The 25,371-nt window shown below is 50.4% G+C and overlaps 1 protein-coding gene across 1 annotated transcript in view; it reads left to right on the top strand.

Moving 5' to 3' along the window:
• RBM19 (RNA binding motif protein 19) overlaps positions 1-25,371 on the top strand; it is a 71,637-nt gene that overhangs the window by 12,431 nt on the left and 33,835 nt on the right. Inside the window, exons 17-21 of the mRNA XM_075167256.1 lie at positions 1,712-1,869; positions 3,171-3,231; positions 4,942-5,021; positions 6,242-6,297; positions 7,710-7,826. Of these exons, the coding sequence (XP_075023357.1) occupies positions 1,712-1,869; positions 3,171-3,231; positions 4,942-5,021; positions 6,242-6,297; positions 7,710-7,826 (472 nt within the window). The remainder of the gene's footprint in view (positions 1-1,711; positions 1,870-3,170; positions 3,232-4,941; positions 5,022-6,241; positions 6,298-7,709; positions 7,827-25,371) is intronic.

The raw sequence follows: 25,371 nt of genomic DNA on the forward strand, positions 1-25,371 counted from the left end.
GCCTGGGTCAGAGGGGAAGGCTGGAGCCAGGGGAAGGTGGGGGGCCACTTTATCTCCCAGTAACCGAGACCTTCACCTGCAGATAAGGGGCTTTAAGCACAGGAGCTCCTGGAAGGCTGCTCGGGGCTGATAATGGTCTTTGCTGCCGGCCTCTGGATCTGGGAGAGGGAAGGGAGGGGGTGCGCAGTGAACACCTCGCTCACAAAAGGGCTCGGGGCGGCAGCGCATGGCCGTGTCCTATTGTGCCAGCCACAGACGGAGGCACCTCTTCATCCCACCCCTGTCTCGCTGAATCTCTTCCCTCCTCTTCCCTCAAACAAGCCTCCTTCAAAGGCGATGGTTTTTATCTGTGCCTTGCTGTCAAATACCCCACTGGCTGGAGCAAGGAGAGTCGGACCACCCGACCGAAAAGGCTTGGGCTGTGTGGCGCTGGGGGCAGGGAGGGCAGCCAGATGGAGCCACATAGGGAAAGATAGCTCTTGGGGTGGAGCTGCGGGGTCTCTGCACACCCCTCGCCCAGTGCAGCTTCTCCTCGTACGAAATCAGGGAGAAACGCCTAGAAAAATGGCCAAGCGGGGTCTTAATGCCAAAGGAGATGCGTAGTTTGCCCCTTCTGAGCACAGCATCAGCTGTGCTGTACGGGTTGAAGCTGCTCTAAAAGACAAGTGGTCTAGCGAGGAAAGGAGTTGCTAAGTCAGTGGATGAGAGGGAGCAAGTGAGCTCGTGTGTATTCTCTGATGTCTAATAAAGGCCTAGTCCCACTGCAGTCTCTGCTTCGGTGCAGGCTCTAACAGATCTCCCCTGTCGCGTGTGCTCAGTAGCTTTGAGGCATCTTCGTCGTGTTAAGTACAGTAGGAATTATTAAGCCATTTTAGAAGTTGGGAAGAGAGGGAAATGGATGGATGGAGAGAGTCAAAATGCAGTTGCCAAAGCCTCCCTCCTTGCTAAGACCAACCGCAAATACCGGCAGACTTGCCCATTGATCAGCTGTACGGTATCCAGGTTTCTGTTAACTTCCCAGCTGTGGACAGACGCTCACAGCTCCATCGTGGGGCTTCGGTGCGCCAGAGGAAGCTGTTGCGCTGACTGTTGAATTGCGACTTTGGTTGCAATTGGTTTTCTTTTTACAGATTTGTCTTTGCAGAATCCCAAAGCAAGATTTGTACAAAATGGTGTGCATTACAGTTGACCTGAGCAAGGTTTGTGGGTCACAGAGTATAAACCCGTGGCTCTGGAAGTCTTAATGCTATAGTGAAGCCCTTTAAGACCACAGCCTCTGTGCTCGGTGCAGTTTTTATTGCCCTTCAGTATGGTTTGGGCTTAACAGACCATATTCCTTCACGTGCTGATGGGGATGCTATTTCACATCCTGCGGATACGTATTGGCAAGAGATGAGGTTTCAGAGCAATGCAGAAGGGTGCTCAAGCAAGTTTGGGGCCCCTTGCTTAGTTCAGCAGGTGTCTGACTGCTGGGAAAGCAGATTTGTGGAGCTTCTACACTCAAAGACTAGGCAATATTTTAGCTTTCATGGGGACATGTTCATATACTGTGCGTTGAGCTTGTTTCAGTCTATGTCCACCCTCACAGAGCCAATAGAGGAGTGGCCTGTTCCTGCTGGAGTAGTAACTATTAGCTGGGGTAGTGGGCAAGCTCCTCCAAAATTTGGCTTTGTTACATCTTACAAAGTTGGGCTTATTCTTTTTGTTTTAGGTGATAACACTGACACGACTATAAAGGGCTCAGAGGAAACAGCAGCACAGGAAGAAGAGGAGGAAGAAGAAGAGGAGGAGGAAGAAGAAAGCATTCCCGGGTGTACCTTGTTCATCAAAAACCTGAACTTTGCCACCACGGAAGACACACTGAAGGAGGTGAGCCATAAGCAAGGAGGGGGGACTGGATTTCGCTTAGCATGGAGCGGGAGGGGGTTGAGTGTGTGATTGAGGGCCAAACTGAGACGCCTGATGGAGTAAAGCCCCCACTCCCAGCATGGGCTAGAAGAAAGGGCTCTACTCTGCTGCAGAAGGCAAGGGGCAAGCTGTTCTCCACTGCTGCTGTGCTGAGGATAAAGCGTTTAAAGGAGTTATATTGCAGCCAGCATGACCTAATGGGAGATGAGGGAGCACTGGATTGTACTGGGACTGGGAACCTCTGCTTTGGGGTTTCATGCGTCAATTAAGACAAACGGATCTGAAACAGTTTTGATGGGGTTTAATTCCACCTTGGGACAGGTGGAGGCAGTAGGAAATCTTTTAAGACGCATTGTTTCCCGTGCTTTCTGTAATGCTTCTCCTTGGGACGAGCACTTGTGCAGCTGTGATGCTGCTTTGTGTTAAGGCAATAAAGAAATAATGACCGTTTCACTGAGATGTGCTTTTCATCTAAGCTTCTACCAACGTTGAGCTGTCTGTGCTTTACCTCAGCAGAACACTTGGGAGAGATCGTAGCATTTTTAAAGCCATGTGGGATATTAATAGCGAAATAGGGAAAAGCAACTGGGAGTTCCTGTCTCTGCCACGTTTTGTAGCCATGTGAAAAGCCACATTTCATGGCCCAAGAATGTTGGCGCAATGTCAGTCCATCCTGGACCTGTGCTCCTCCTCCTTGGGACTGCGGTACTAGTAGACACCCTGGTCTGGTTGGGTCTGGGGACAAATGTAAATGTTCAGAGGAGGACTGGGACTTGTCCCCTCCTCTTTTTCTGCCTTCTGGCTGCCGTTTTATGAAGGAGTTGAATAGATGGCTTGTCACTGTAGGGCAGCCCCTGCTACCCTGCAACCCCTCCTGCATGGCTTTGGAAGGAGCCGTATTCAAGGGGCATCACAGGAATCGCCCGCCACTAAGGTCCCCCGCTGGCTGTGAGGGCGTCTTGTAATCCGTAGCGTTCCTCCAGAGCCGTCCCAGCTCTCTGTGCAGTTTCTGAGGAGCGGTGGAGGATTTCTGGGAACGCGTATATTGATTTCTTTAAAAGTCTGTGCGTGTGTGGGTGTGTATTTGTACAGAAATAATTTTACAAGACACAGCTGCACTGACTGCTTGTCAGGTGTGCGCCGGGGGGAGGTGGGCCTGCGAGCATGTGCTTCTGGCTCGGGGAGGGGGCCACGTTGTCACTCGAGTTGAGTTGTGAGCCTGCGACAAAGGGAACTGAATCACGTGTCCAAATTCCTTGCAGACGTTCTCCAAAGTGGGAGCTGTGAAGAGCTGCACAATATCCAAGAAGAAAGACAAAGCAGGTACTCTAGATGTTGCCATTCAATTCCTTCTCTCGGCTGGTTGCTGAGGGCTCAGGTGTGGCATTGATTTAGCATTCATCTGGCTGAGCATTTGTGTTCTCGTTGGCGAAATCCTTAATATTTCTAGAAGTGTGGCTGTTGAAATGGCTGAAAGCAGCAACCAAAAATACCCTGGGGTTCAGTCTAGAAGGTTAAGCTCAATTGTGGGATTTGTGGAGACGTGGCCTTCTCTTGAGATCAGGATAGAGAAGCCAACTCCTTCAGTATCACAGAAGAGAGCGGGATGCAAGTTGAAAGGAACCGGTGCCCTGCGATGATTAAACCTGTGCACAACGTGCTTTATCCGGGATCTTCAAGGATGCCTAGCTGAATACTGTGCTGAGCGGGCTTCGTTTGCCTGCCAGATTCGAACCCAACAGGCTGCGGTGACGAGTGGTTATGCCTGTTGCTTTGACTGCCCTCGCTTTCTGGGCGGTTGGACGGGGAAGAGTTTGCTTAAGGCAAGCACTGGCTAGGTGGGCTGGCGTCTTGCTGGACTTTAGCTAGGGAGTTGCACGGCTTTACAGCGTTTTGCCTTAACAGGGCTCCTCTTGCATGGGGTGCTTGAAGACTCGGATCCACTGAAAGAAAAAGAAAGAAAGCGAACTCTTCAGTACTGCTCACGTGCCTGGCTGCAGGCGTGCTCATGACCAGACAACAACATTTGAGCCTAGGCTGATCTCATACCACCTACCAAAGCAATCCCCTTCTCTATAGCCTGCAACCACTGAGGCTTTGAAGGTGGAAACTGGGTGTTACGGTTTTGCTTGTGGATTTTTTCCTTTCCTCACCCACTTATTTATAGCTCTCAAAATGGTCAGTGTGTTTCTCAGAAGTGTGGCGTGACCGTGGGTGCTGCAAACCTTTGCTGTGCAGGGAGGTGTAATAGATGTCTCCTCCTTTGGCGTGGAACCGGCAGCTGCCCGCCCACGTTTCTAGAAGTGTTTGCTCCTTTTGTGCCTTGCAGACCTCCAAGGCACTTTGTCTCTCAAATGAAACGCGGGGCTTGCACTTGGTGATGACGGGGAATACAGCACGTGGCAGTCCAAACTGCAACAGATCTCAAATGCTCAGCTCCCGGCAGCGGTCAGTAACTGACTGCTTGTAAAGTGTTGGCCAGAACGAATTTCTGAAGGGTTGCAGGTTAGAAGTGTCCCCTCTGGGGGCCAACCTGCAACCTGCATATTGCTATCCTGCAACAGCAGTCATACCCATTTCTGGGTAGTTGGCAAATTTTCCAAATGAAGGTCTCGTTTCACTCGTGAGGGAATAGTCCTGTGTATAAACAAATGTTTGTGTGTCCGTAATGGGATCGCTTACCCTGACTATGACTGTGGTTGTTTTGTAGGACTTAGTGTTTTACTTAAGGAGGTTGCACTGAAATTATGCAGAGCAAAAAATCTGTTTTGCATGCAACATTGGTTATCTCCTCTTCGACATCGGCACCAAAACAAGCTGTTCTAGAGCAGCGTCTTGCTCAAAAAGTCAGTAAGGGGTGCTCATGAGGAGTCAGGGTCAGGGCGTGGGCAGGCTGGCTCTTTGCTTGGGGTATTAGTTTTTGTCCCTGCGATTTTGGCAATCGGTGCTTGCTTCTGATTTGTTTTTAAATCTTCTGCTTAATATCATCACTGTTTCCTGCTAGCTTAACGAGTCCCCTTTCTCTTCTGACAGGCACCTTGCTTTCAATGGGCTTTGGATTTGTGGAGTACAAGAAGCCAGAGAGCGCCCAGAAAGCCCTGCGCCGGCTCCAGGTAAGCTTAGGCATTGTCAGTCCAGATTTCTTTCCAGAGATGGTGGGCAAAGGCTTGGATGAATCGTGAGGTTCAAAATGTAGCTGAGGATGTCAATGCTATGAGTTACACTGTGCAGATAGAGAAGGCTCTAAAATGGGCCAGGTTTGTGAGGAAAGAGAGTGTGTAAAGGGACAAGACCTCATGCAGAAGTGTGTTTCCTAGCGCTGATCCAATACGGAGGTGGCAATGATTGAAATTTAGTTAGTTTCTTCTGCAAGGTTCCCCTTGCAGAGGTGACAGAGACCCAGGCCCCTACTCACCGTGAGAATAAATATTGCTTAGTATTTAGTGCAGCAGAGTTCAGCAATTTGTGAATCTGCCATTGCTTCAGGATCTTCTAGCCTCCTGCCTTCCCCATGGCACATGCCCCAGGGTTTGGCTGCACTCCGAAGGAATAAATCATTCCCTCTGCTGCTAGAACAGCGAGTGATCCCTTTCTAGGCAGATGTGAAGGAATTACTCTGTGTAATCTGTGATCCGTGAGTCCCACCTTCAACAGGTGGTCATTTCCCATTCCACAGCCTAGGTAGTTGGGGGTAGGCGTGTGTTCTCCATCCTTTTGAAAGGCAGAATCCTGGGGAAGAGAGAAAGCAGGAAAACAGGAGGGAGGGAGTGGGCAGCAGGGCTCTGGGTTCCCAGTGCAGTGCCTTTGCATGTGGTGTGCCCTGTAGGGGATGATTAGGCAAGAGGCTGCCTGTTTTCGGTGCTGAACTGTAGGCAGTTCTTTGAGGCGCAGGAAGCAAGAGGCAGAAGACTTTCTTGCTGCATTGGCTACTGATGGCCAGTAAGACATCCTTGGCTCATTTCAGTCCTTGCCTTGAAGAGTTTGCAGTCTAGAGGTAGAGGAAACCATAGCCCAAAGCAGTGAAGTGACTCGTCTTTGCCAGTTTAGTGGCAGAGCTGAGGTTGATGGACAGCTAGATCAGGGATGTTGGCTGCTGCTTCAGTCAGTCAAGCTGTCTCCAACCTCATATCAGAAGCCTTGCCTCGCATGAGCGGTGTTCAACAGGGAACAACTTTGGCAGGGAGGAGGAGAGGAATATGTGGGAAAGAGCAAGATGTGAAATGCTGTGCTTGTATTCTGGAAGCTTGGAAGCTGTTGTGACTTGGATTCTTTTTTTTTTCTTTTTTAATTTATTTATTTATTTCTGTTGTTGTTTCTTTGTTTTAACTTCTAGGGCTGCTCTGTAGATGGCCATAAGCTGGAAGTGAAAATCTCAGAGCGAGCTATCAGGTAAAGCTTATGTTTCACCTCTGTAACACGGTTACACTTCAGCTGCGGTAACGCTGGGTAGGTTCTTCACTTCTTACCTAGCATCTCTGCATCATGAGGGATGTGATCAGTAGTGCTCTGACTGTTGAACACATCAGCCTTTGTTGTGCTTTACTCAGAGTCACTTTAATCAGTCTTACTTGAAAAGAAAAAAGAAATGATGAATAGCTGATGTGAAGGTGTTCACTCACCAAATGACATATTTCCACTTAAAATCCCTAAGCAGCATGCAATAGTGGGACCCCAAAAATGAGGCCGAAGTGAGAACCAGGCACTTGAGTTTTCTTCCACACTCAAGGAAAAGGCTCCTCTAAAAGCTCTGCTTTGGTGACAGTTCGGTCAGCATTGCAAAATCAACTGATGGCCCAAGTTCCAGTGGGTTTAAAGAGTTCTTGAAGACAAATATTCTCTGGGTGATGAGATCTTTTACCCTAGTTCATTAGGGAGAACAGGAGCTTAAGAATAATCTTCTGCTGCCGATTCTGATCAAATCAAGACAAATACAGGTTTCCTTCTTGCTTGAAAAAAATTTGGATTTATCTTCTTTCGTTTGGGCAGTCAGGTGCAGAGGAGATGGTTACTTGTGGATGAATTTACTTGGAGTTTGAGTCCTGCTTTTTTAGGGTTTCCTTCTTAGTTTTTATTCAGTACTTCTAAGTGCAAAGTTGAAAATTAATCCAGATGTTTGAAGGTGAATGTTGGCACCTAAAAACTGTCCTTCAGACACTTTGGAAACCCTGCTGGAGGAGGTGTATCTTAAATGTCAAAATTTGTTTGAAAATCGGGTCCCTGGGAACCAGAAGCAGTCTGACAGCTCCATGTCTGCACTGGTATTTCAATTCTTTAATAAACCATTTTCATCCATTTTGATTTTTAAAATCCCTTCAGTAGGTATCCAGCCTACAATGCGGAATGCTGTGCTTTATGAAATAAGCTGCTGTGTTTTCTATTAGGTAAATTCTTATCTTGTCCAAATGCAATACAATTCTGAAGTTAAAAAAAAAAAAACATCTATTAAAAAATTTCATTTGCTTTTTTCTAAGCCAGTAAGAAAAAGAATCAAAATTAGTTTGCATTAAGCTATTTTTTTAATATATCAAATAGTACGTTCTCCTGACAACTGAACAGAGAAGATTTGATGTCAAAACAAAAGTTAGTGGCAAATGTGAGTCCAGGCCTGCTGGCTGATCTCAACTGAGGCTGCAATCAGCAAGCTGGAAACTTTGGTTTTAGATGTAGGATTTAAATCACTTAAATTCATTCCTTCTTGGTGTACTGTATGACATCTCCATCGTCGCCAGTGAGATGCCAGCGAGGGTGTCGATGTGAGCTAGCTGGCACGTTTTTCTTTCAACTTTCTGTTGACTTCATAGGCCTGCTGTGAAATCATCCCGAAAGAAACAAACCGTCAAGAAGCAGACGACTTCCAAGATCTTGGTCCGAAACATCCCGTTCCAGGCCACCGTCAGGGAAATCAGGGAACTCTTCAGGTAGGAAAGCGCTTCCTGTCGGGTCTGCGGAGTGCTCCGGGCCGGAGCCGGTATGATTTGCATACGGGATCTTGCTATCGGATTGTAAATATTACGAGTTTTGTTTTCTTTGTGGAAGTAAACAAGCCTTTTGCTGAATATAAATACAAATGGCTTGGCAGGTTATACCAGTATAGAAATTCTGCTGGTGAGACAGCGATCACATAAGCCAGCGTTTTGGCTGGAGCCGCTGTGAGCTGTCAGACCCGGTGGCCCATCACCGTGCAGCAGACATCCGCGGAGCTCGCAGATCTCCCCGCCTGTCGGGTAAATGACAGCGTTGGATGTTTTTCCCCTCTTGCCTGAGAGGCGTGCAGCAGCTTTCCTGATGCCGGGCACACCTGGGTGGGGAGGAGCACCGAGAGCCGCTGCAGGCAGCTGGTGTGCAAGGTTTTAGCTGGGGCTGGCTCCCTCCTCCATCTGTCTTGCCCACGTGATGGTGCAGCTCCTTCCCGTCGTGGAGGGAGCACTTACATCTTGCTTGCCCCTCCACGAGTGTTTCGCTGCGTGTGCCTCACGTAGCCGGTGGGGTGTTGCCCTGTGGTTGGCAGCCCTGTGCCTGTAAGGACGTGGGACTATGCTGCTCGTAACACCCTCTCCGGCAAGAAATACCTTGTCAGCCGTGAGAGCTGCTTGGGATAGCGCTGAGCGTTGAATAGGGATTTTAGGATCCCAGCCTGCATTCTTCTGCGCGCTGGCTGATCTGTTTTCTTTGTATCCTCAGCCTTTTGTGTGGTGACTCGTTAAGCCTTGTAATGCATCCCAGAAAAGAGGTGAAACTTTGTAAAATACAGCATACGGCATCTTTTCTTCCCAGGATGAGAATCTTTTGCTCATTGACCCAGGCCATGGTCCCTGCTCCTCTGCTGGCTTGCGGAAGGAATTTGGGGGAATCGGTGGCTCTGCCCATCAGTTTTTCCCATCTGCAAAAATGATGGCTCGCATCTGCAGGGCACGGCGAAGTACTGCCTTAGGAGGTGGCTTCTCTGTGTGGGTCTGTCTAAGCAGAAGGCAGGCGCTTTTGTCTGGTCAGGCATTTCTTTCCAAAGGGACTGAGTTGAGGAATCGCTTAACCCTTTGAGACCCCCCCAGGCCATGCAGTGAAAACTGCCTTGCGAGGAGCCGCAGGGCGGCGATTTGTCCGTTGCGGGGGGAACTACGCATTTCCCTACGTACGGTGAATTCTACCTACTTCATTAGCGTGTGACGTTCTCCTGGCTTGACCACGGGTAAGGACAGTGGTTCCTGCGTGGCTGGTAGGCTGTTTCCTTGCAAGGTGTAAGGTGGCCAGGAAAGCTGTGCGTTGCAACACTGTTTTGGGGTGGGCTCTGGGGATTTAACTGGACGCAGACCGTGACTTGGCTCTCGGACACACGTTGCTGGAAGGGTACAATGTAAAGATCCCTGTAGAAGAGCAAAAGGTTTTTCTTGCTCATGCTGTGCAGCTTGGATGCTTTCGCTTCAACGCTGCCCTTGGAGGCCCTACTGAAACAGGGCAAAAAACCTGCACTTCCAAGTTACTGTGCCGGGTTTTCTTAGCACGTGGGGCACTGCTAATTTAAAACCCGGCATCGTGTGGCTACAGACGTGACCTTTGTAAAGCTGGAGCAAACACAACCAGGGGGATCTGTTTGCCTTCTAGGGCCCTGGGTTAAGTTCAAGGAGCTGGGAGGCTTATGTATATCATGAGGATAGACAAGCCCAGCAGAGGCTGTGGGGGGCTTTGCTGATTTTTTTCCTCCTGTCTTGTCTAGCACCTTAGTGCTGCGGAGGGGAGGGGTGGAGGAGCAGTCTGATTAATATTGCAAGGAACATGCCGCTTCTAGCCGCGTGCGCTGTTGGCAGCGTTCTCTGAGCGATGCGTGAACATCCGTTTCATTTACCTAGGATATTCAGAGATGTGTGTTTTATCCTCAAGACAAAAGCCAACGGCTTGGGGGGGGACCCACAATCCTCCCTCCACCCCTGCCATCCCTCCTTCCCTTCAGAGTGGCTAAAACCGGGCATGACGGAGCGCTACTAAACACTTCATCCTCCTAGATTGCTTTTTTGTGGTTTTAAATCAGATGCCTTTGCTCTGGAGCTTTTAGCTCTTTCTGCATTTAGGAACCTGTCTTATTTGTATTTCGTTATTTATTTATTTGAAATTGCGAACAATCGCTTGGCAGCAGAGGCGGCAGGGACGACAGGGCTGCAGGGGGCACTCTTAGCCTGCCCAGGAAAGGCTGGCTGGGGACCACCGCGCCGGGGACCGCCAGCCTGGGGACAGCAAGGGACCGCCAGCCTGGGGACCACCGGGCCGCGCCGCCGGGCATCGCCATGCAGGGCAGCAGCCCCGGCCCGGCGGAGGTGGGAGGCTTCGCAGGGCGAGCATCTCCTCTATTGTTTCACGTGCTCAAAAGCCACTTTCCAGCCCTGCAGCTGATATTGGCTCCCAACCTGCTTCCTTCTCTGCTTGCTTTTTCCTTTTTTGATTGCCTGGGCAGGAGAAAAATTAATAAATACATATATATAAAATATAGTTTGTGTGTATGTATTTATATTTATATTTTTATATATATTTGGGTGTATATATATTACCCCAGACAAATACATATATTATGCAAATATGTGTTTCCAAATATATATTTTTTTTTTTTTCCCCAAACAAATATTTCTGTGTTTTGAGCTTTGTCAAGGAGCTGTGTCTTCCTTTTTAAATGGACCCGCAGTAGGCGTTAATGATACTGGAACAGCAAAACAAGGGAGTTGGGTGTTTTGAATAGTGAATTTTGAAAGCTGTTGTACCTGTGCTGCTCAGCACTGGCAGTTCAGGAAGTCCTGCCCTGGTTGTCTTTACGCTTTTTAATATCGTCGTTTATCCTGCCCTGGTTGTCTTTACGCTTTTTAGTATCATTGTTTATGGATCCATCACTTAAATGCTTGGACTTGCCCTGCACCATCGTTCGCGTTCTTACAGCAGTCGAGGGTAGACCGTGGCTGTCTTGCGTGTGCTCTCCCTTGCTCTTGCCCTTCCCCAGCTGCTTCGAGCGATCCGTGCAAGCCACGGGGAAAGGCTCCGCGCCCTCCTCCGGGCTGGACCTCGCTGTGGTTCGGGAGCGGTTGGTGACACGCGTGCTTCCCATCGCACGACCGCGCGCGTCCTCTGCACCAGGAGCACCAGCAGGTTTGGGGAGCCGCGTTCCCCAGGAGTTTCCTCCTGCCCGTCCCCGGCGGCGAGGTGGATCCCTGGCAGGAAGGAGGCCAGCCGGTCCCTTGGGAAAGGTCTGTGAGGGGGTGTAACATTCAAATTGATTTTTCCCCAAGCGCATAGGTTGCAGGAGATTCAAAGCAAATGTGTCTCTCTTAATTTTGGAGTTTGGGGATATCGAGTTCTAACTCTTGGGCTGGAGAAAGGTGGTGCTTAATTTTCTCTGTACGGGAGTCACGAATGCTCTGGTTAACAGCTCAAGTCCTCCGCCTGCAAAATAAATGTCTTGTTGCAGGGCTCCATGAGCCTTAGGTGCTGCCCACCTTCCACACCGGAGCCGATGGCTTTGCTGGGGTGTGCGGCGCCGGTTCAGAGCGTGTCTTGCCATCTTCTGCTGGAGGTGTTAGTCTCTCTTGCACCGTCAGGGGATTTTTTTACTTTTTTTTTTGAGACCGATAGGTGTTGTTTTCTTCAGAGGGAGAAACGCTTTTCAATTATAGGGGCTGTTTTTGGGCTAGGTGTGAAGATTTACCTTTTGTGGGTGTGTTTTTTTTCCTCCATTTTTGTTCTTTATTACATTCTACTCTTATCTTTACTACCTGGAAAAATAACAGAAGACAAATGGTCCTTAGTTCTTTCCAAAGAGCCATAGTTAGGGGAGGAGAGACAAAGGGATTGGTATCCCATGAGGGCTGCTAATTTTTGCTACCAAATTGGGGGGCTTTTATGGCAAGATTTTTTTCAAAAGGAACTCTAGATGTGGCAAGCTGAATTGGAGATCTGTGAAAGGCCACATTTTCACAGATTGGAGCTCCGGCAATTTCTGAAAATTAGGCTCCTTTAAAATCTATCACATTAGATCCATGCAGCCTTCATTGGAAGTTCCAATTAACTATTTGTTTCATAGCATCCTCTTCCATCCTCCTGCCCCCTCTCTGCACCAACTTCCATGAATATTAAAAATAAGGCTGTTTTGCAGTTGGTCTATAACATTTCAAGGAGATGTATGTGTTATTTTCCCCGAAGGGGGAACGATTAGAAAAAGACTTCTTAAGATTTCTACCCAATCAAATGCAACCTGAGGGATAGATACTGTAGAAAGTCTGCCTAGACTTTGGCATACCTGATGCTTAAACTACTGAAGGAAGCAGTTATTAGAGTTGCATCTCAAGTAGCATGTTTTGGGGCTGGCATTGTTTCCTCTTTTCTTTGCAAAATATATCTGAGAACTTATCGTTGGGTCTGTATTTATAAATTCTCCTAAAATTGCAATGACCATCGCTTCCAGCCTTCCTGCCAATTAGTTGCGGTAGACCCTAACCCTCAAAATTCAGACGAGACCAGATGTCAGCGCTGCGAGTGTGGAAGGTGTTTTAATGTCCATCTGGCTATCCCCGCCTTTCACCTGTAGGAACTGAATTCAAACACGTTGTGTAAAGCTGTAAAATCGTAAAATTATTATCAGCTGTGACACTGGACTTGAGTTTGACTAAAGAAGCAGCTAGCAGAAAAAGCAATTGAAAGGTATGCCAGAGCACAGAACAGGTTATCAGGTGCATTTATCTCCATATTCTGACTTCCCTATAAAGAAAGTAACGCTGCTGCTTAAGACCTTCGGGGGTGGGTGTCTCTTTTAATTTTAACTCCTTTGCTGACTATTTTCTCCGTCTTGACAAAGACATGGCATTTATTGCATCTGGCAAAACAAGTGCCTGGGACTGATTAGGAGAAAACAGATCTATTCCCTCTGATAGAGGGTAAAAGCGAAGACAGCCAGTGGGACAAGGCTTGGAGTCATGTCTCTTCTAGAAGAAGAAAAATCTCTGAAGAAAGATACGGTGGATAAACTGGCAGAGATTTTTTTTTTTAAGGCAGTCTTTATGAAGTTAATTTTATAAGATGATGCCTTTCACTTCTTCTGACCTATTATAATAAAGTGTAGTTATCAGAATGGGCTTTTCATTTCCCATTATAAAGGACATGGTGGTATAATGAATCCGTCTGCCAGACATGCTTGCTGTTCACACCTTTCTCCCAGTAATGGAGTCTACATGACTGGAGACAATTTCTCCTTCCCAGAGTAACATTGCCCTCTTGAAGCCATGGAAATCTGTGCTACTGAAAAGCAGAGGAGGAAAAAAATCAGTCTCTTCATAAACATGTGAGTTTGTTAAGCAAGTGCTGGGCAGTATTAATTAGAATATTCAGCGCAAACAGCCCTAGGATGCACAGTGCTGCAAGCATTGCTTGCTGAACAGTCTAAGGTCAGATTACTCTGCAAGCTTTTGCTTTAAACCCCGAGATGTTGTGCTAGAAATGTTTTGAAATCCATTGCTGCTGCTTCCTCTGAGCTGCTTAAAATTTTTCTCTCCGTACTGTCCCCCTGCAGTTAGATGGTCCCTGAAGGTGGGGGGGGCTGCAGAAGTCACAGCGAGCACCTCCTCGTGGTGTAAGGGTCTGCTGGGGGTAGGGCAGGGGCTGCGCAACTGCAGCCCGGGGAGGTGAAGCTGGTGGGTGGGATGTTGGGGAGGAGCCCCGGGAGCTGCGAGCCCATGCTGGAGGTCTGGTCTGGAGACGGACCAGTAACCATGGGTGCACTGGTCTGCCTGTTCCTTCTGCCATCCGACCGCATCCGCAAATCTGTCCTGGGTGAGACATCTCCTCCTGCTTAGCTCCTTCCTGTCTGCTGGAGTGACGTCCCCCAGCGCATACTGTGCCCTCCTGCGAAAAGCCAAAGTGCAGATCTTTCTCCACTGTTCCACAGCTGGAAACTCCTTCCAGCACCCTACAGAGTTTCGGTAAGGGCGTGTGCATTGCAAACATGGCTGTGATTCATAGGACTATAAAACTTCCTATTTATTATGCTCTTAGCCCTTTACAATAAAATAAAATACTGAGAATATTTGAGAGGCAGGGGGGATGGGGCAGAGTTGCTAGATGCGCAGGTGTTGGGCACGCTGGGCTACAGTACTGGTGGAAGGAAGCGGAGCAGATCATCGACCCTTTCTTGTGGTAGAAGCCACTCTTGGGTTCATTCCCAGTTCATCTGGGTTATATCCATGAACAGATTAAGCTGCATTTCTGAGTCATTTTATCAAGGTGGTCCAACTGTCAGTCTGCGGCTAGATCCAGTCTGAAGGACTTGGAAAGGAGGGGGTAGCTGTTTGGGTGATGAGCAAAGCCCACCACCTAAATGTTTCTTGCCCTACCTGTGTGTAGTTACTGGTTTAAAGCTAGTAGTTTCTGCTCCCTTATCGGTGAATACAGAGATGTTCCCCAGAGCAACATGCCACCCCCTCTCCCCAGGAGGGTACTTCTGCCGAGGGAAGAGCCTCTTGGTCTTCCACAGCTTCCCTTGTTGCTTGGTGTGGAGTCAGATGAACAAAATCCTGTACTGAGCAATCTGCAGATGAGAGGAGAGAGCCTGGTCCTGTGGGATCCGGTCTGGATACCTTGCTCAATTCTTTGTTCATGTAATTCAGGCCAGTATTGATCACTCACTTAACGACCTTTGTGGATTGGGGCTTAGGTGCGTCGGAGAAGGGACACAACTCCTGAGAAGGATTGGGAGAATAACTGTGTTAAAGCAAATGCCCAGATGCAATAGTGGCAGGGCTGTGCCCTGCCGGGAGGTATTTGTGCTGAACTGAGCTCCTCTGCAATACTCGCACCTTTGCTTGTCCCAGGGTACCGTGCTTGCAAGCCTGTGCTCGAAGGGGATGCACAAAAATGAGTCTGCACCAGCAGAAGGGCTCCGGGGAAGCAGCTGGCATCGGTGGGCACTCTGCACCCGTCCGTCGGGTTGGTGTTGGATCCCAGCTTTCTGGCTTCCCCTGTGAATTGGGACGTTGGTGCCAGCACACGGAAGGACCGTGGAACGTGTATCTTGCAGAGAGGCATGCGTTCAGGTGGAAACCTGTCAAAAACAGTTTCAGGAGCAAGAACTGGAACATGTCTCATTACACATTTGAGCGATGACAGCAGTAATGATGCCTCTGAGTTTGGTTTGGTGTTGAGTGGGACCGCTGTATCATGTTCTCGAGGAAACAAGCAGGTGGTTTAAAAATGTGACCGTCCCTCCTTTGCGATCTCCAAAGCCATCTCCAGGCTGAACGCCTGGCCGGGGAAGCCTGGTTTGAGTTGGCTGGTGCTTTCAGGTTGGTGGCAGCGTGGGTCTCCGGTGTTGAAAGCACATGCTCTGCCTGGTGTCGAGCTCTTGGGTGGGACGTGACGGTGATTAGCTGGGAACGTGAGTTCACCTGGGTGGTCCCCAGTGGCTGTGGCTATATCAAGCCTTTGCTTCATATGGTATGCCTTCCTAATTGCACGGGGAGCTCGGATGAGGTGGCAAAGCCACAGGCAAATGAGCGGGGCAGCCCGGGCCACCGCGGGCGAGCAGCTCGGCTCCTGCTCCAGCCCATCAATGCCCTGAGGTTACAGGCAGAGCCTGGGCAGCTTCCCCGGTGGTGGTTCGCATCCGAGCGCATGCGTAGGTGCACGTGTGTGCTCTGGTGTCTTCAGCGTAGGGGTGGATTCCCATCTAACAGTGCTTTTGCCCTGTTTTGGTCTATCCCTGGGGATAATAACGTCTGGTTCCCATTTTAAAGGCGGCTTTCCAAAACCGTGGTGCAAACCCGTGCCCGGAGCACTGCAGGGCTACATGCATTGGAAGGAGCATCAGTGCGCCGGTTCAAGGCCACATCCTCAGGAGTTGTAAATGCAACCGGCTTCCGATGGTGCCAGCAGATCATGTGGCGCTTTGCATTAATGCTGATTTCAGCTTCCTAATTAGGATGCGAGGTCTGTGCCTTGGGCTGCTGAGCGTCTGAGGAGGAGCGTGTCTGGCATGGGGGGCTGCAGGATGCTGCGCTGGATTGAAGCTTTCCACCCTGGTGCTCCCAGTGCAGCTCTGCCCCTCTCGCCCGCCTGCTGTGTGGGCCCCCTCTGCCCACGTGATTCCAAGGCACTTGCAAAAACTGCGTCTTTGTTGGCGTGTTTTCTTTGGCGTGGCTAGGAAGCTGGTTGATTGCTCCCCGCTTCCTGGCTGAGGAGCTCTGCCCCACTGGTGGCTTTTAGTGATTTTTTGGTTTGCAAGGGGAAGATGGAGTTTCTCTGCTATTACATTTCCCCTGCCCTCCAGTGTCCCCGGCCGTGTCTCCTCCCTGCAGCCTTCAGCAGACTCGGAGCTGGCGTTTGCACCGGGTCCTGGCTGCAGTGCTGCTGTGATCTCCCCTGTGGTCCCACCGCACAACCTGGCTCTCCTCCTGCCCTTGGTCTCTGTTACCACCCCATTTTCCCCCTTTGCTGGGGGCTGTTGGAATATTTAAGTCTTGCCCCTTAGGCTGGACCCCCGGACCACGCCGTGCCGCCCGCTCTTCCAACGCCTTTGGGTTGTGTGCGACCTTGTTCTCCTGCCCAGCCTACCCCAGGTGCATCCTTACAGCCCGGCTCAGCGCAGGGGATTTACTGGTCCTGTGTGCTCCCCTGTCCAAATTGCAGGTGCCTGGGAGCGGCGCACAGGGAAACGCAGGGTGCAGGTGCTTTTCTGGGCAGCAACTTGCGGTATGTGCACCGGCCTCGTGAGCTGAGAGAGAATACAGGGATGAGAATACAGGGGACTGCTGGGCTGGATTATCTCTCTTACTATCTCAAAAAGCCTACATTAAACATTCTTTTTTTTTTTTTTTGGTCCTTTTTCAAGCCTTTCCCTTATGTGCTGGAAACACAAACACGGCAACATTGGGTTGATACTCAGAGACCAGAAATGTAACTGGCCACTTTAATTTGACTATCCAAAATGAGCCATGGGGTGGGGGAGAGTGAAATAGGTTTTCAGCGCTGTTTTTCGGTTTGAATCATAAAGGTGTTTAACATAGATAAGGAAATGTTTAACTCGGTGTTATCTTGACAGGGTTGCTTTAAAAGGTGGATCTTCCCAAGAGCAGAAGGAAGATTTTTCAGCACATCTCTTTCCCTGTCTTGAATATTCATTGCAATACTTGATTTTTTTTTTTTTTTTTTTGCCCTCTTCTGCACTCCACGTGCTCCATACCCACAGGTCCGCTTTTCTGCTCGCCCAAAACCTCTGCCAAGGAGTTTTTGGCTGCCCGCTTTTGCGCAGCCCAGTTGTCCAATGCAAATGAAGGGAGTTTCTAGGCTGTTTCCTTCTGCCAAAGCATCCCTCACCAGGGCACCAAGCCGAACCTCCCAGTGGAACTTAATTAGTTTTACGCACAGACTCCTTGCTCATCAGCGCGGAGGGGCTCGGGGAGGTGGAGAGAGGTGGGGAAGGGGCTGCTTTCAAAATGTCTTATTCAAATGTAACTCTGGGATTTTGCTTTGGGGTTTTTGCCGTCTTTCTGCACTGAGTGGGACTGGCACACGTGTGTGTGTACACGTGGGCTTTTTCTCCTCGATAGGAAGCAAGAAACAAAGCCTATAGGAGCTCCTGTCTCCTGTAAATAACCCGCTCAGGGCTATTAGTATTATAAGGTCTCCTTTTGTCTGAATTGTTAAGAAGAGTATGTGTGTGTCTATGTATAAGGAAGGAAAAACATATTATTTTTTTGCCTTATGTTGTAGCCATTTCTTGTTCATTTTGGCCACTGAGGCTACTTCAGGGGCTGGCAGCCAGGGGGTTCCAGAATCTGCAGTGTTGAAATGACACTGGACTAACGTTTGAGCTTGTGCCTTAGCCTTTAAGTCAAGAAGCAATCAAGATAATTATTTTCTTGATCTTAAGATTCTTCTCTCTGTTGCATTTCTTAACTAGAGATCTTGCACGGTGATGTTGATCCATCCACCTTCCTGTCTTTCGCTAGCATATTCGTGTGGGTATTTTTCAGTCTCACTTCATGAGAAGGTCCTGAACAATCCTCTAATGAATCACAGTTTTCTCTTCAGGGTGACACCATGTCCTTTATTTGCATCTCTGCATTATTTTTTTTTTTTAACCTCAAGCCTGCTACAGCATTTCGACCTCTTCCAATCCAGCGAGTTTTAAGCCTTTGGGATACGGTTACAATTGAGGACCTTCCGTTGCACGGCCCCTTACCTTGCCTGGGGCAGAGCCCCTGCCAAAGGCGTTCGAACCGTGTTGGCTTCTGCAGCTGGTGGCACCGTGAGCGTTTCTGTCTGTGCTCCTTCCCCTGAGTTGTTTTTCCGGAAGAAACCAAGCTAAGGCGGATGGGGCTGACCATCTGTCTTCTCAGCTCCCTTTCCTCCCCCAGCAGTATCCTGACCACTTCCAGGCATCGGGCAGAGGAGAGGAGATCTTAAATCTGAGAACTTGGTGCAAGCGAGTATAGGAGGAAGCTCCTAAGGCTTGTCTTCCCAGGGAGCTGGTGTTATGGGATTGACCCTTATTGGACATCCAGGAGTTCACATAAGAAGCCCTTGAAGATGGGACCTTTTTTCTGACAGACACCAGGGAAACCGACCCTGGGAAAGTCATCTCCTTCGTTCTGCTTCTCACAGACCCGCTTGTTAGCGTGGGGGCTGCCTCTCGGTGGGCTGGGCACGTTGGGCTGTCTCCGTCATGGGTGGCCTTCTGGGACAAACCAGGGAGGTTTGGAGGACAGGCTTGGTTCTCTTCGAGCCCCCCAGGTTTTTTGACACCTCCTTGTAGAGCCTTGCTTGGAAAGGCAGCAACGATGACTTTTCCAAGCCCCTGAGCACTGATTTGGGCACCTCCGCAGGCCGGGCCTGATCGCAGGTAGCACCGTCGGGATTTGTGCCAAAACTTGCCCTGCAAATCCAGTTGCTGGGTGGGCTGTGTGACCCCTCTTTGGTTGTCTTTAACCCAGGTCTTGCTCTTCCCACCCTTTGATCCCGCCGCTGTGCTAGCAGCCGAAGGGTTAAAAGAGTTTGGGGGGGCGAGGGGGTGGAGATGAGGTATTTCAGATGCTCATTACTCACTGCCAACTTCCCCCAAAATCATATTAATTTCACGCTGTCACGCAGGACTGCGCTGTCTCTCTCGTCAGCATCCAGGAGGGTGACGGGGATGGGGGGAGCGCGGGTCCCCCCTCCGCACCACGGCTGCGATTTGGAAAGCTCATTGGTGGCCTCTTTCCTTGCTGCAGTACCAGCGGGACCGAGCTGGGGCTGCTCACCTTGCGGGGGGATCTGGGGAACGGGGGGTGCTTCGCCACACGCTGGCTCCCGATGATCATTTTCCACCCCGCTGCTTGTGCAAAAACCCCATGAAATTAGGTCTGCTGCAGCAGGGAAGTCTGGGGGAGGGAGGGAGGGGAGCTGCCAACCTGCCCTGCCCTACCTGTGGGCAGCGAGGATGCTGCTTAAAAGTTGGTCTTTAACCAGTTGCCTCCCTTTCCTTTTTTAATGCAAGCGAGCGCAGCCTGGCTCTGCTGGCAAAGATCGCTTCCCCGGCTGCCATTGCCTCCTCTCTCGTTTCTTCCCCTTTTTGGCTGTTTGCTCGCTGCGTCTGCCAGAGCCGTCACCTCTGCAGGGACTTCTCACCATCACACGAGGTAGGGCTGGGACTCTGACAGCTCCCACGCAGGCTCAGTGCTCCCGAGCCCATCCCGGCTGGCAGCTCTCTCCCCCCGTAAGGTTCTCCGGCAGCAGGGATTCTGCTTTGGGGACATCATCGACTGGAAGTATCAACACCTTAAGCGTGTCCCAGTCCGTACCTGACATTGGAGCATGGGTTTAGAGCAGAAAGAAACAGCAGAGATGTTGCTTCTGGCAGGTACGTGGGATGCTGCGGCCGTTCAGAGGTGGACAAGCCATGGTGGGAGGTGTTTCCCAAGCCCTGTTGCTTGATATCAGTGCAAGAGTCGGAGGAAGGCTCATAACTCGGCAAGTGCATCTATTCAAGCAGAGCATCTCTTTTCGGGCAGTCGTTACCCACTCCCGTCCCATGTAGTCCCTCAACTCCAGCATGGGCATGGCAACTTGTGTACCAGCTCAGAGAGCGGCACCTATCTGTTTTGCCTCTAAAAATTAGGATCTTCTGTTGAAAGCCCCTGGCCTGGAAGCCCGCAGCATGGAGAAATGAGGTCCGGGCTCTGCCTCCAGCTCCCTGCAAGCCGAGTGTCCCTGCCCGGGCAGCCAGCGGGCAAAAGCTGTTGGAAATGCCCCCTCTGGGGAGGGCAAACTCCAGCCCTTTTGGATCCCAGTCGGCCCTGTCAGGTTATTTTTAGATGTGTCATTGCCTCTTTTTTTTTTTTTCTTTTTTTCCCCCTCCTGGCATCCATGCGTGCATTACAGCTTGTTCAGGTCAGCTGGTGCAGGCATCGCCGGCAGATGGAGAAGAACATGGTTTCTCTTCCTCTTCTGTAGCCCCTCGTTTCTACCTCGCGTTCACCTTCTCAGCAAGCCTGCGGCTGCCACGCTGCATTGACGGCATCTGTCAGCAAGGTGCAAGCGTCTGCTCTTGCCTGCAGTCGATCGTGAACACCCAGGGCGCTGGGATGAGCCTTCCTGAAGGTTTTGGGGGGGGACAGCAGAAGGGGGATGATGGGGAGAGCTTGCATCCCACTGCACAGATGCCCCAGTCGGCATTCAGTGCTGCCTTTGAGCTGTCCTGCCCAGCTCTGCCCTCTTTTCCATTTTTCTGGCTCCCGCTGGAAAGCAGAGCTGTAAAATGTTCAGGCTGTGTGATTTTGTTGGGTGGTTTAATTTATTTTATTGAAGAGGCTTTGAGTTGGGAGGGGTGGGCAGGGCTGGGGCAGGGGGATGGGGAGCACTGAAGCAGACTCTTAGCCTCGTCAAAGTCCATTTATTAAATTAGCAAGGTTGCATTGGCAGGGTTCGTGGCTGCCGACGTTTGCATAGTGATACAGCGAGATGCTGGGCGAGGACCGGGCGGGGAGGCGTGTCCCCACCTCTGGAACATCTCCCTCCGTTGAGGAGGTGGTAAGTGCCCGGTGGTGGCTTGCAAAGGTCCACCCCAGCGGGGAGGATCTGCCTCTGCTGCGGGGGTGGGATGCGGTGCCTGGCCCTGGGGCAGCGCCGATGAGCGTGGACTTCAGCTTCCCTGCGCGTGGACGCGTGCACTCCTGCTTGTTCAGTTCCTGGCACTGTTACTGCAGTGCACCCCTGCTGCACGTATAATGCTCTTCCATGCTGAGACAGGAATAAGGGAACAAATTTAAAAAACCCAAACCCAACAAGCGGTTACTTCCACTGCAGTTTTCTTTGCCCAGAAAGTCCCACGGTCGTGGATCGGCTGGGCTTGTTTGCGGTGCTGCAAATGTCTCTGCTCTTCATCCAGACGTTGCAAGGGTGGAGAGCAACAAGCTTTCTGCAGAAATAGAGTAGAAACATCATCGTTGAATCCCATGATGGCTCAGATAATGCTTGCACCATGCAATCGCTCCCCGCTTTGTCTTCCGAGAGTTTTCCAGGTGACTGGTAAAGATGTGTCCCACTGCATAAAGTAGCCTCTGAGCTTTAGCAGGCGTTGTAGTTGTTGCAGGTTGGGAAAGGGCGACCAAAGGACAGAGCAACCACCTGAGCTTGGGTAACAGCCGCACCTCCAGTTTTGGGGACAGGGTGAGCAAGTCGGACTGTTGTCGGAGTCAATACAGTACGTCTAGAAATACTCCTCTGCTCACGTTGCTTTTACAGTACAATGGGAAAATCGAATGTTTTGCTGTTGGTCGCATTTCTGGAGAGGACGGTGCTGGTCAGGGGAGCGCGATGGCGGGGTGGCTCTCAGCCTGCCTCGCCAGCGAGCTGATGGGTGCCTGTTTTTAACGCTTTGTCTTGTTCTGATCCCTGGCAGACTTCAGATGTGGTCAGGCTGGGCTCTTCAGAGACTAGCCTGCGCTCAGGAGATCTCGCCATCCTTCTTGTATTTGAGTCACCAGAACAGAAGCGCTTCACTCGAGCTCCCACATTCTTAATACATTTGCGTGCATTTGATCTTCCCTACGTGTTTCTCTGTTCTCCTGATGAAAATAATTAATCTGGTTATTTTTCTAAGTCATCCTGCAGCTTTACAGGGACAAGACTTAAATAAGGATTCTCTTTAAAGCAGAGCTGTGTTAAAATAGCTGTCTGCCTATAAATATCTCATTGCTTCTATATTTATTCTCCAGCTCAGTGCAGGAGGTTCTACAGTTGAATCTGAGATTTTTTTTTTTTTTTTGACTGTTGGTGCAGCCGGTATCTTAACAGCAAGGCTGTTTTCTCCAAAGGATGCTATGGGGGCCCACGAGACCTGGCTAAATCTCCCTTCTCTGTTTACTGCTTTGCTACTTGTACAAATTTCCTCTTGTCTTTGAAACGAGCTGACTCATAAGAATCCGAGAGGAGCGGAGATTTGTACCGGGCCCTCCTGTGAGCACTATTTTTAGCATAATTTTTGACCAGAGCTGCACTCTGATCAGGATTTTCAAAAGAGCCCAGGAGAGATAAATCCCCAAATCTCAGCGCTGTTGGAGCTGCGGGTTCCTTTGAAATCCTGACCTGCTGGTGATTACTGTGGTGACTTGGTGGCTCCTAAGCCCTGGTCCTGCAAGGCGCCGTGTGCGGGAGAATTGTGGCTTATGAGCAGAAGCGCTGCGAAAGGCTTTGCAGGCGTTGGAGGCTCTCATTGAAGTCCCTGCAAGGATTGAGATTCCACAGGGTTTGGGACATAAGGGTCACGACTGTGGTGGTTTGTACATCTCGGTGAGAGCCGCCGTGGGAGGGGGCGTCGGAAGCTGTAGTTTGGTCCTGGCGTGGTTTGGTGGGCGTGATGGGAGGCTGGGGAAGGCTCGAGAGAAGTCCTCTTCCAGTTGTCCTGCTAGAGCTGGACTTTTTTCCACTATACTTGAATGTCTTTTCTCTCCCCCTGGAAAAAAAAAAATTCCAGTAGCATCAAGAAGAAAGCCACTGGTTAGGTGAAATCACAGAATCTGAGAGGGCTGGCACGCGGCGGCAGGGGAGGGAAGAGCCCTGCGGTGGCTGGGGCTGGGAGCAGAGGTCTCCTCTGTAAGATGGCGAAGGAGGAGAGAAGCAGCAGCAAAACCTAAAGAAGTCATCTTTAAGTCCTCTGAGTCACCAGCTCACGCTCTTTGGGACCAGCAGATGACTTTGAACCCCCCGCTCTCTTGCAGAGTTCAATGCAAGTCCAACAGCGTTATTTAAACCCTAAGGCCTGTGGCGTTCCCCGTGCCAGCTCTGCACCTTCCCTTGTGCCTGGGGAACGGGCTTGGAAATTTTGAGCATTGAGATGTAAAGTTTCGGAAGGAAATCTGTTCATGCTTTAACTAAATAGTGAATCATTTGTGTCTTTGAAGCATGAAAATATATGCGGATAATAGGCAGGTATCTTCTCCGGGAGGTGTCAGTGTGCTCAGCGAGTCCTGAGCGCTTTCTTTTGATCTCGCCAACTCTAAAATAAATGTGTAACAATAGGTAGATGGAAAAAACCTCCCCGCCCTATGTTAGACCCCATGGCACACGCTCCTCCATCAGCGAGGACCGGGAAACAGGCAGGACGGACGTGACTCCGCTTGCGCAACACCCTGCGGGCAGGCGCGGGTAGGGAGGGATCTGCGGAAGAGCTGAGATCTCGCTTTGCAGTGGGACCGGGGTGAAGCCAGGAAGAAATCGGAAGATGACCGGGTCCACCCCTCCGGCCGAAGGGCGTGCGGAGGCTGCTGGGTGGTTTTCTGCACGTCAGCATCTCCTGCCGCAGGCACCCGAGGGCTGGCGCGCATCCCCCGCCCCAGCGCTCCCCACCCTTCTTTTTGCCACGCTGCCCCGTTAAATTCCGGCGTGGGAGCCAGCTCTGTAGGGCTAAATTACTGTGACGGTCGTACCATAGCAACTGTACCTGTCTGCCTCTGCCAGCGGCAAGCCGGGAAGCTGTTGAAAAATCATCATCGTTTGGGAGGAGCGGGGGGCCGAGGAGCGGCGAAGGGAGGCTGCAAGGCAATGCGGGGCCGCTTCCACCGGCACGGCCAGTCTGTGCTGGCTGGGGAAGGGAAAGGCCCCTTCTAACATCAGCCGTTACAGCAAATCTCTTCAAAGAACCGAATCTCTCGCACGACGTTAAACCTCGCAAAGTAGGATTAAATGCGGCAAAATTAAGAAACCAAACCTGGTTGCAGCACCTGTTTAAAAATGACTTAAGTGGAGGGACATTAACATTTTAAGACCTGCTGCTGTGCTGGTGATGGAGGATTTAAAAAATAATAATTACCGTTGGTTTTTTTTTTCTTTTTGCTTGGTTTTCAGAATTGGTTTCTTTCTGTTTAGCATGCAGCCTAATTGCGTAATTACACGATAGACTGGAGTAGAATTTAGTGCGTGTAATACCAGTTATAAAGAAGAGCCCTAATTATGTATATCTTCTCAGGTAAATAATACATCAGGGGCATGGAGTGGCCTAATTACTGTTCTGAAAACCTGCCTAATGACTAATTTACTTGGAATTTCAGAAAGCTTTTGATAAGGTCCCTCATAAGCAACTGTTAAGGAAAACAAATTGAGAAGGGGTAAGATGTTTTGCTACATTTTTAAACAAGCCGTTTGAGCGATGGGAAACAGCCACTGCCTTCTGGTCTTGCATCCTGAGGAGGGGGAAGGTCCCGTGGCTGCGCTGCCGTGTTGGTCTGGGGCCAGAGCTGCCGCGTTTCTGATCCTGCTTCACTGCGAGCTCCAAGGGAGGCTGCTGCTGAGTGAGCTGAGCCCACAAAAAATGGGACTTAATATTAGCAGGCGTCTTGTGGGTTAATTCACAGTTGCTTGGAAGAAGCTCATCTATGTCCATGTACTCTCAGTATTTGTGACACCGAGCATCTGAATATCTTTTGCAGATCTGGTCCAAAATTTGATAAATCCAAAAAGAGCTAAACTTTGCTTAGTTTTCCGCACGTAGAAGAGATGGGGAGCAAGGGCAGTCCAAAAGCTGGACTAGCTTCTCCAGGGCTGGTTTCTAGGTGGATCTCGTGGGCTTCCGCCGTGTGCTGGAGCTGGGACCAGTGCCGCCTTTAATCCGGGGAGCACGGGGGGCATGTCAGGGAGACACCACGGTGAAACTTAGACCAACAGCACGGATAAATGAGTCAAGCGGTGGTCCCCGGCGAGAGGTGGGCGCTGAGCTGACAAGGAGGGGTAGGAGACGCCAAGACTTGCAGGTAGGAGAGAGGAGGGCCCCGGCGCAGGCTTTAGCTGGGACAGAGGAACCCTGAACCAGCGCGGTGATGGGGACGAAGGAGGAGAGATGGATGAGGATGGCCTGGTGCAGGCGCTGCGGTGGGCAGGGGGTGCGGGGGGGGCCTGAGCTGCCAGGCTGGGCTGGGGCAGCGTGCCAGGCCAGTGTGGCGGCTGGAGAGGGGACGGGCATGCGGGGAG

Source organism: Calonectris borealis, chromosome 18, assembly GCF_964195595.1.
Source record: "Calonectris borealis chromosome 18, bCalBor7.hap1.2, whole genome shotgun sequence".
Taxonomy (NCBI): domain Eukaryota; kingdom Metazoa; phylum Chordata; class Aves; order Procellariiformes; family Procellariidae; genus Calonectris; species Calonectris borealis.